We start from the raw sequence: 11224 nt of genomic DNA on the forward strand, positions 1-11224 counted from the left end.
GCTTTGGTTCAGGTTCATGCTTCCTAGTCTGGAAGGGTGAGTACCACAAACTGCTACTCCAGCAAAATTTGTTTCAGTATCTGTCTTCAAGGGGACAGATTCTTACAATAATAGTGTATCTATCTTGTTCCACCAATGAGTCCAACTTTAAAAACATGCTCCAGAGTGGCTGCATAATGGAGCACTGCCCTTTATTTCTTAAAAGTTCCTCTACTGTCCATCTGGGATACTATCCCCACACCGACAGAAAGACGTCATGGACTTACGAGGAGTTCGACTAAGCTCTTGGCACCTTTTCCAGAATCAGGACCAAATGATGTTTCTGTAGGTTCTGCAAACTGGGATACATTTTTCCTATGCTCAAACCAAGGCAGTGGCTGCCCACTCTTTTCAGCACTGCAACAGCTTTCGGGATGTGCATCTTTGGTCTTGTCACGGTGAAACACTGTGTGCACGGTATTTCCTGAGGTCTCTCGATTGCCTGGATCTGTAATACAGCTTCCAAGTTTCTGGATCTGGAATCACAGCAAGAGATTTTCCAGATAAAAGGCAAGAAATAATAGCAATTAGTATTCCTTACAATGAAAACACAGGGGCCATGGAAATAGCTCAATTGAATAAGCACTTGCCTGGCAAGCGCAAGGGCCTGAGTTCAATCCCTGGTTCCGCCAAAATAAATAAATAAATTAATAAATAAATAATGAAAACACAGCCAGCACAGTGGTTCACATCTAATCCCAGCACTCTGGGAAGCTGAGGTAGCAGGACCCCAAGGTCAAGCCTGGGTTTGTTTAAGTTACAAAGACCATGGTTCAAAATAAAGGAGCTGTGGATGTAGCTCAGTATAGCCCTGGGTTCAATCCTCAGTATAAATAAATAAATAACCTGATGGAGCATTCAGTCTTTAGAAGGAATAGAGCAATAGCTGCTGTTGGTGTTTACTAGGTACCTACAACATCCCAACTGCCATGGTAACCTGCCATATAATCTCTCGGTAATCTGTAAAGAACCTAATACAACAGGGACTATTATTTCCCATTTGTCAAGTGGAAAAACTAAGCAAATATTCAAGATCACACAGCTAATAAAGTAAACAGTATTATGAAAAAAATGAATTAGATTTATACTTCATGTGGATTTTTGGACAAATAATCCCACACAAATGCAAACAAGGTAAGCAATCAATAGAAATTCATAAAATACTCACTTACAATATTAATCCACTGGGTGTGGATGCAAACATTTAGAATCCCAGCATTCATGAGGCTGAGGCAGGACTACTGAAAGTTTAAGGCTAGCCCAGGCTCTAAAGTGAGTTCAAGGCCAGCCTGCTCTACATAGTGAGACCCTGTGTCTGAAAACTAAACCAAACCAAACTAAAAATTAATCCCAGCAGCTAAACTGCATATCATTTTAGGTAGGTTGTTCTCCATAACAAAGGTTTAACATTGCAAGACAACACTTACATGTTCATCGCATTTCAACATCTTGCTTTTCTTTTTCTTCTTTTTATTTTTTCCTTTTGTGTTGTTCTCTTCAGAATTTGCCCAACACTCAACACAACTATCACCATCATCTTCTTTGTCTTCACAGTGATGAACACAGGAGTCATCAGCTGGAAATAATAATAATCTTTATTTATGCTTAAATCAGCCATGTGGTAGAAATCATCAGAAGGTATCGAAGTGTAACCTGAACCTACCGTGTTCATCATGATTACAAATGCCTTCAGTGCAGGCAACATCTGAGCCCTCCCGAGAACCAGTTTCACTCCCTTCCATGCTAGACGAGTATCCGCAGTCACTACCGTTACAGTGTGGAGACATGCCTGGGGACGAACCGTGTGAGTCAGTTAACACACCCCAATTATACTAGGGCACAGAGTAAACCAGAGATAAATTTCAAAACTGATGGTTTAATTTTAATTAAAGTAGGCAAGCCAAGTGTGGTGGCACAAGGCTGTAATGCCAGCACTCAGGAGGCTGACACAGCAGATCACCAAGTTCAAGGCCAGCATAAAAAAAATATGAGTTCAAGTCAGGCCTCAACTATATAGCAATATCCTGCTGTGCAAAAAAAAAAAAAAAAAAAAGTAAGAAAAGCAGGCAAAAATTAAATAATGAAAATGTTAGGGGTTTACAGCTTTTTGTTTCTGCCAAACAGTAGCAAATCTAACAACATAAAGACAATGGATATTAAGTATATGACTAAATCATATGATTTGGGAGGGTTATAAATCAGTTTAATACTCTAGATTCCAAAATTTAATCCTAAATTAACATTTTAAATTCTAGATCTCTAAAAACTCTTACATTAAAAGGAATAGACTTTTTTTTGTTGTTTTCGGATTTTGGGGGCAGAACTGGGGATTGAACTCAGGCCCTGCACTTGCCAGGGAAATGCTTATTCCACTGAGCCATCTCCGCGGCCCCCTAAAGGAATAGACTTAAGGGTTAATTTTCCTTTTTTTTTTTTTGGGTGGAACTGGGGATGGACTGATGCCAGGGAAGTGCTTATTCCACTGAACCATCTCCCCAGCCCCTTAAGGGTTAATTTTAAACTGGGTGGAGTGGCACAGGCCTGTAATCTCAGCACTTGGGAAGCTGAGGCAGGAGGCCCAAGATTCAGATCAGTCTCAACTACATAGTGATAACCTGTCTCCAAAAACAAAAAAGTTGATTTTAAAAGATTTACTTACCTTTCTTTATTTTAGGGGACCCCAAAAGATTGCCACTGCTAGGACAGGTACACGATGTATTTTCATGAGTAACAATGACTTCTACACAACTACTCCCATCTTCGGTGCTGCCACAGGCTTTGCAGCTGTTTTCTATGAAGTCTGTTTCCTTTGAAGATTAACATTAAGAGACAATAAAAAGCTTCATCTCCACAAATGGCTATATTTTAATAACTTTAGCTAATTAGGTAAAAGCTATGAGTTAACAACTCGAATGATTATTCTCATGAAAAATCATTAAGCCACCTCAACACTATTACCCAGTGGGAAGTACACTAAGAGCTAATGGTATCAACCAAGTCTCAGATAACAGCCCTCTCAAAGCGTGGTCCACTGACCCCAAAGGAGGAAGTTCTCTAGGTCAAAACTATTTTACTATTTTCATCAGAATACTTAATTTTTTTTGACACATTGACAGTACAAAATCAATGGTCCCTTAGCACAAATCAACGCAATGGCAGTAATATTGTACTGAAAGTCACTGTACTTCTCATGTGTCAAATATTTTCAGCACAAATAAATTGGATATTTCACTTGTGAATGTCTTTGATGAAGCAGTAAAAATACTAATTTTCTTAGATATTAACAGTGAAGAGAGGTTCTTTTAATAGTCTGTGACAGACCCGCAGTCTGACAAAGTAAGACTGCTGTGCACCGAAGTGTACCACTGTCTCAAGGAACACACTTGGCCAGAGGCTTGAGTTGCAAGCTGAACTAGTTGCTTTTTTCCTGGAATGTCAATTTCACTTGAAAGAATGACTGAGAAACACACTGTTGTTTATGCAGCCTTGGACACTCAGCAGGGATATCCTCAGAAATGAAACCAGTCTGTTACTTCAGGTTGAGGGGTAAAATGGGCATTATCTGATTTCCATAACAAAATGCAGACTCTAAACAGAATTTTGAAAACCTGTATATAGCATTGCAATCCTGAAGCATACTAGTGTATCAGAGGTTTTTTTGGTCTTTTTCTGTTTTCTTTTTTCGTACCAAGAATTGAACATTCAGGGCTTCACACATGTCAGATAGGCACTGTGCCACTGAGCTACATTCCTGGCCCAGCATCCTAATACTTAAACTTCTCTTTTTCTTTTTTTATTTTTCGATCCCAGGCTGGCCTCAAACTCATGGGTGCTTGTGACCTTCCCAATTTAGTCTCTGAGTAGCTAGGACTATAGGTATGGACCACCACATCTAAATATGCTCAAGATTTTTCATTTTATGTATTTGGTACAGTGTCTCACTATGCAGCTTGAACTTGTAGTGACCCTCCTGTCTCAGCCTCCCCAGTGCTGGGATTACAGGCATGTACCACCATGCCTGGTCTTGGTGGCCAGTTCGGTGTGCCCAGGACAGGGCCAGCATGGCATGCAGTGCCCAGGATCAAACCTGGGTCCTTGTGCTTGCCTAGGCAGGCACTTAGACCACTGAGCTATCTCCATGGCCCTCAAGATTTTTCAACAGAGGGGCCAGGGAGATAGCTCAGTGAAATAAAGGGCCTGTGTGGCAAGTGCAAGGTCCTGAGTTCAATCCCTGGTTCAGGAAAAGAAAAAAAAAATTTTTTTTTCAATAGAACCAACAGTGATTTCCCCCAACCTCTGGCGCTGGGAACTGAACCCAGGATCTTTGTACTAGGCTACATTCTCGACCTTTCTCTATTTTTTATTATGAGACAAGTTTTCACTAAGCTGTACAGACTGGGCTCAAACTTGCAATCTTCCTGCCTAAGAAAGCCAGGATTACAGGCATGTGCCACCATTCTTGATTCAGGATAGATTTCTAGCATGTGATTATCAGATGTTGCATACTGAAAATGTCAGTATCTAGGAGACCTGCATAACTCAGTAAACCAGTATTTCTCAAATGAATTCCAAAGTATAATGTTATCAACCATAAGTAAAAGATCTATTCAAAATATCTAGTATAGTTTAAAGATTTTTAACAGTATGAGAGCTAGGGTATAGCTCAATGGTAGTTTGATCCCCAGCACCAAAAAATAAAATAAAATAAAATAAAAATAAAATATATATATATATATACATATATATATATATATATATAATATACGCAACCAAAAAAGTATGAAAAGGCATTATAACTTATCTTTCAGAACCACTGTAGTGACAAAGAGTATTTAAAACCATCTGTTTATTTTTTATTTATTTATTTTGCAGAACCGGGGATTGAACTCAGGCCCTTGTGCTTACCAGGAAGCGCTTATTCTACTGAGCTATCTCCCTGGCCCACCATCTGTTTATTTAAAAAAAAAAATTTTGGTACCAGGGATCAAACTCAGGACCTTGTGCTTGCCAGGCAGGCACTTATGCCACTGAGCTATCTCCCTGGCTCTACAACCATCTAAAAAAGCTGTTAAGGCCAGGTGTAGTGGTGCACACCTGTAACCCTAGCCCTCAGGAGATCGAGGCAGAAGGATCACCAGGAGTTTGAGCTCAGCCTTGGCTATGCAGAGAGTTCAAGACCAATCTAAAATATAGCTTAAAACTAAAAAAAAAAAAAAAAAAGGCAAAAAAACAAGTAAGTATAACCCACATACATAAAAGCCCACTAGGTACCTTAAATTTTAACACTAAAAGGATTGTGTAACCAAAACATTGACCATTGCAATGGGTCATGTACAAGGGTAACATTTTATTTGACTTTAATATGGCAGCACTAAAAACAGGTAGAGATAACTACCCAATGTTGCCTTTATAAAACAAATACATGGCATTAAAAAATTAAAATTAAAAATTGTGGCTTATACACTAAAAGCCAGTATACCCATGCAGGAGCTGACATCTGTAAAAATAGCAAAAATGCTCCAATACATTATATACATTATACATTAATGAGTTGATACTAAAGAATATTACCTTCTCTTGGCTTACTTCCTTTTCTTCTGCTGCTTGTAAGGGAGTAGGAATATCACAAACACATTTATTTTTTCGTCTATTCTTCCGTTTTTGGCGCTTCTTTTCTTGTTTGAGTTCTCTTACTCGTTCCTCTTCTGAAAACTCTTCACAAAGTTGTTCCAATCGGCTGATACCCTGTACTTTTTCCACTGTCATCTATTGTAAAAGCAAAGTTGAGAATATTATATATAACTTCATTTTTTCTAGGATAAATTGTTAACATCACTATCATTTCTTACTTGGGTTTTTTTTTTTTTAAGGAAAGGTCTACAGAGTGTTGAGGGTCTCACTACTAAATCGGACTCATAGTGATCTGCCTGTTTACAGCCTCCTAAGAGCTGGGAGTACAGGCTCACGCCACCACACCCAGTCTCAACACCTCAGCTGCCCCAGGGCCGGGGCTGGCACGGCAGGCCCAGCGATCAAACCCCTGGCCCCTGCACTTGCTTGCAGGTGCTTTAATCTGCTGAGCTATTTGGCCAGCCCTCACTATCATTTCTGTGCTAGAGATCAAAGCCAGGATCTTGTGTATTTTAATATCCTAAATGATAACAGTCTTAAGAATCTACTTAGGACGTCAACTCATAACTAATCCCTATGGGAAAAACATATATTCCACTAATACTACAAATTTAAATCTCAGAATTTTTTTTTTCAGAACCAGGGACTAAACTCAGGCGCAGGTGCTTGCTGGGCAAGTGCTTATTCTACTGAGCCATCTCCCAGGCCCTATATCTCAGAATTTTAACTTAGCAAAATAAAACTTCATCCATTTCTTCACATAATAAAAAAAAAACTAGTCTGATTAGATGATTTCATCTCTAAAGGCACAAAAATACAAAGAGAATTAAAAATAAACTAGTATAAATCATCTCAAAGATTCTCCAGAACAGGGTACTTAAAGCTGATGGACAGACTTATGGAAAAAGCATCCATCCCATTCTCTAAAGGGACCAATGATCCAATTAAAGGATTATAACCATGCCTAGTATATAAAAAATACTCACTAGCCAAGTATGTATATGATATAACATACTTCTATAGGATATAACTGAAAAAATGTCATCAAAGCACGAGCACTAAATCCAATAGTAGCATTATAAAAGAGGCTCCACTTGTCTCTAAAGGCTTTTTGTAATCAAACCCAGGGCCCTGCAGCAAACATTATACCACTGAGCTACAACCCCAGCTGCATTTACTTCATCAGACAATGGGGGACTCATTAAAGGCTTCTAGTTTTATTGCTTACTTTCTAGCTGTTCTTTTCCTTCAGACAGACTCTCACTATACGTAATTCAGCCTTGAACATACTATGTAGCTGAAGCCAGCCTCAAACTCATGATCCTCATGCCTCAGCTATCTACAACTGGGTTTTAAAGGAGTACACCACCATACTAGCAATTGTTTTTAATTATATCAGCTATGTCCCCATTGCAGCATTTTTAAAAAAATCATCAATTAGAGCCAGCCAAACAGCTCAGGGGATTAAAGCGCCAGTTTAGGCAGGGGTCAGGGGTTGGATCCCTGGGCCTGCTCTGCCGGCCCAGACCCCAGGCATGCTGAGAGGGGATTGAGACTGGGCGTGGTGGTGCGCACCTGTAATCCCAGCACTTGGGAGGCTGAACACGGGAGGATCACTACCAGTCCAATCTATGCAGTGGGACCCTTAAGACCCTGTCCCCCCACTCAAAAAAAAAAAAAAAAAAACAAACCAGCAACTTTAATATTCTGCTCTGAGTAAGTCTAAAAACTAAACCAAGGCTGGAAAAATTCCAGGATGAAAAATCTCGCTATTAGTTGAGGCTGGCCAAAAACTCATACAATCCTCCTGCTCCAGTCTCCCAAATGCTACCATTACAGATTTGTACCACCATACTCAGCAAAACCACAGACTTCTAAAACCCATTTCTTGGCGGGGTCCGAGGGGAGGCGGGGGCAGGCCGGCGGGGGCCCGCGGGGGAGAGAAAAAAAAGGGAAAAGATGCAAAAAACATTTTTAATGTCAAAAAATAATGCAAAAAAAAAAAGTCAGGAGTGTAAACATTTAAAAAGATTGTAATGCGCATCCTAGGACCACCAAACCCTAACCCTAGCCCTAGCCCTAGCCCTAAATCTGAACCCGAACCCCAACCCTAACCCCAACTCGAACCCTAACCCCAACCCTAACCCGTACCCTAACCCCAACCCCAACCCTAACCCTAAAAAAAATAAAATAAATTTAAAAAATAAATAAATAAAACCCATTCCTTCAGAGCCCTTTCTCAACTAAAGCCACAAAACACTATCAGTAGAGTGGGCCATAGCTCTCTGAGGCTCCAGTGGCTTACATTAAGATTCAGTCCAGGGCTGACAAGATAGCTTAACAGACTAAGTGCCTGCTTAGGCAAGTGCAGGGACTGGGGTTCAATCCCCAGCAATACATGCCATGCTGGCCCCACCCCTGGGTGCATCGAGCTGGCTGCCAAGACTAGGCATGGTGGTGCAGGCCTGTAATTCCAGTGCTGGGGAGGCTGAAAACAGGAGAATCACTATGAGTCTGAGCTGCATAGTAAGACCCTGTACCAAATATATTTAAAAAAAAAAAAAGATTCTGTCCAATAACTTAACTAAGCAATCTTGAACACAGAAGCAGCCCACAGTTCTTACCTCAAAGCTCTTGCGTAAAGCGTCAACACCAAGATAGAAAAGCATCTGCCACGTCTGTTCTTCTGCCCGTAGTTTTTGCCAGATTCGATGCAGTCTTTCATAAAGATGAATTCCCAAGCATGTTAGAACTTCTTCTTGAGCTATATCTATCGTCTTGGCATGCCTTTCTCTTCGCCTAAAATTAACAATAAATCATACATTAATTCCTAATATTCTTAACTGAAACAGTAAAAAGTGAATAACGCATCTTCAAGTTTTAAACATAATCTGCCTACCTAACGAGAGGTACACATTTACAATCAATGTATATATAACTACACAAGCATACATGCAAGTAGAACTCTTAATTTTGCTTTAAAAAAAAAAAAGTAACAGCAACAAAAGGTAATTCAGGAACTGGTTCTAAACAGCTTTTTAGGGCTCAGAGAAGTCACATGTAAACTCAGACATGGTAATGCATGCCTGCAATCCTAGCACTCTGAGAGGCTGAGGCAGGAGAAATGCAAATTTGAGCCCAGCCTGGGCAACTGAGTACATGAACAAGACTCTCAAAATGTAAAAAGGGCCAGGGCCAAATCTCCGTGAGAAGGCCTTGGGTTCAATCCCCACTATCACACACATCACTCCCAAAAGAAGACAGGTCCTGTATGTCTACCTCATAGTAGACAGGACAGTTCCTTTTACTTTCCAATTATAGCAAAATGCCTATTTTTTGTTTGGCTTTGAGCAAGAATGGAGAATGACAATACCAAAGTGATTCTAGCATGGGCAAAAAGCCTTTTAGGCCAGCTTTTAGTATTTATAGCACTATTACAGTGAACCTTTAGAGAGGTTTCTGAATTCTCAAATGTCTACCTCAAGGAAGGATTCAAATGAGGGCTGATACAGATATATAAAACTAAGGGAAATGAATTTCATTTATTCTATAAACACCTTTTCAGATTTTATTTTCATAACACAGCTAGAGATGGCATTTTAGGTGTTCTTATATAATTTAATAACAATTTTACACAGTTCATGAATTACATTAAATAAAGCATTTCTTAATCCCCTGCTGTTAAGCTCTCATTTCTATGCAAAAACCACCACTATGAATAAAATCTAAACATGCCAATGTATGGATGGATGAAGATAACTTTCTTCTAATCATTTTCTAGTGAAAATGATAATCTGTAATAATGAAAGCAAAAACAAAAAGCCTGCCTCTTTTCAAGCAAGAAGCACAGGGAATAAACCAAGCACCAAAGAACAGTTTTTCAGTATTTCACTCAGTCAATTAAAGAAAGCATGGCTTATATAGGAAGAAATACTTCATACATGTTATTTCATGTACTGAGGCAGAAAGTGATGGAAATAAACTTTCAGTATAAAATGAAGCAAAGCGCTAGATAGCCCATTCTAGCAAACTACATACTCATACCCTCCTGCGAACTCTGGCTCAGCACGACCCAAAAGATGTGCAATGAAGTCTGTTTCACAGCAAACGTGTATGTGTCGCTCGTGTGGACAGCACCGCAAGCCTTCATAGAGTGCAGCACAGTAGCCCTTTTCTTTGTTGCAATCAAGTTCACCAATAAGAATATTATATGCACGGAGGACTTTATTTTTGCAGTCAGTGCAAAATCTGTTGGGGGAAAACAAAACCTGTAAATTAAGAACAGCTGTGTACTTACTCCATGCAGTATCTAGCAGCACTGTAGACAAGCACACTCCCCTCCCATCTAGAGTTAAAAACATAAAAATAAAAAGCCTGCATACACACATCAAAAACACACAGAAGGCTGTGCGGTGAAGCATGCCTGCAGTTCCAGCTACTGAAGGAGGCTAAGGCAGGAGAATCACATAAGCTCAGGAATTTGAGACCACTCTTGAAAACATAGCAAGATCTCATCCAAAAGACAAGATAAAACGAAATAAAATGTACATATGTAAACACAAACTCAGGGGTTTCATCACTTGGAAATTTTTAAACTGGAGAAATACATGGACTAGAAGAATGAAGCAGAGGGAACTGAAATGAAGGTACATACTAAGAAGAGGAAGGAAGGGAGGGAGGGAGGGGAGGTAAAGAAAGAATTGATACCAAATGACCATACCATTTACTCATAAAATACATGTCCAAAAAATACTAGGTGTCAAGGATTTGCCCATCTCCACTTTATGAGTTATTTGTGTCAGTTTAAGTGGTGCACACCTGTAATCCCAGCACTCAGGAGGCTGAGGGAGGAGGATCTCAAGTTCAAGGTCAGCCTAGGGCTACACAGCAAGAGTCTGTCTTTAAAAAAAACAAAACAAAACAAAACAAAACAAAACAAAACAAAACAGCAAGAAAGGCAATGAACTACAACTCTTCAACTAAGTTCCCTTCCTTCCTATTTCTGAAAATAGTTGGTATTCAGGTAGTAAACTCCGTTCAAGTTTTTATCACATTTCAACACATCACTAGTTAAGCATTTGGAGGTGGGGACAGAAATGGGTTTGATCCTGGCACCATATGCCAAGCCAGCCCCACTCCCGGGTGCACTGAGCCAGCCACCGAGACCAGGCATGGTGGCACACACCTGTAATCCCAGAGCTGGGGAGGCTGAACACAGGAGGACCACCACCAGTCCAAGCTGTGTAGAGAAACCCTGTACCAAATACATTGTAAGAAAGAAAGAAAGAAAGAAAGAAAGAAAGAAAGAAAGAAAGAAAGAAAGCAAGCAAGCAAGCAAGCAAGCAAGCAAGCAACAAAGAGGTACATGCATTTTTAAGTTTACAAATAATTTCCAAAACCTCAACTTCTTTCTTTCAAAAACACACATAGGGAAATGTAGTTTAAACTGAAATGTATATGATGTGGTAGAAGATCTTGTCAACTTAAGAGTAAGAAGAAATTTCTCACACTCATCAATTTAGAAAGAAAAGGGTTTTCTTTTTTGGCAGACCCG

At 39.8% G+C, this 11224-nt stretch overlaps 1 protein-coding gene across 6 annotated transcripts in view; it reads right to left on the reverse strand.

Annotated features, from left to right (window-relative positions):
- Ggnbp2 (gametogenetin binding protein 2) overlaps nucleotides 1–11224 on the reverse strand; it is a 55063-nt gene that overhangs the window by 1595 nt on the left and 42244 nt on the right. For 3 of the 6 annotated variants that reach the window (XM_004643013.1, XM_023703153.1, XM_012517324.2), the window contains 7 exons: nucleotides 9715–9918; nucleotides 8295–8469; nucleotides 5611–5805; nucleotides 2699–2846; nucleotides 1703–1828; nucleotides 1467–1615; nucleotides 267–515 (listed from right to left, as the gene is read on the reverse strand). In XM_004643013.1, coding sequence (XP_004643070.1) covers nucleotides 267–515; nucleotides 1467–1615; nucleotides 1703–1828; nucleotides 2699–2846; nucleotides 5611–5805; nucleotides 8295–8469; nucleotides 9715–9918 — 1246 coding nt within the window. Of the gene's footprint in view, nucleotides 1–266; nucleotides 516–1466; nucleotides 1616–1702; nucleotides 1829–2698; nucleotides 2847–5610; nucleotides 5806–8294; nucleotides 8470–9708; nucleotides 9919–11224 lie in introns of all 6 variants that reach the window. The other 3 variants (XM_023703154.1, XM_023703151.1, XM_023703152.1) reach the window with 1 other exon arrangement.

The sequence above is a fragment of the Octodon degus genome, unplaced genomic scaffold (genome assembly GCF_000260255.1).
Source record: "Octodon degus isolate 3935 unplaced genomic scaffold, OctDeg1.0 scaffold00164, whole genome shotgun sequence".
Lineage (NCBI taxonomy): Eukaryota > Metazoa > Chordata > Mammalia > Rodentia > Octodontidae > Octodon > Octodon degus.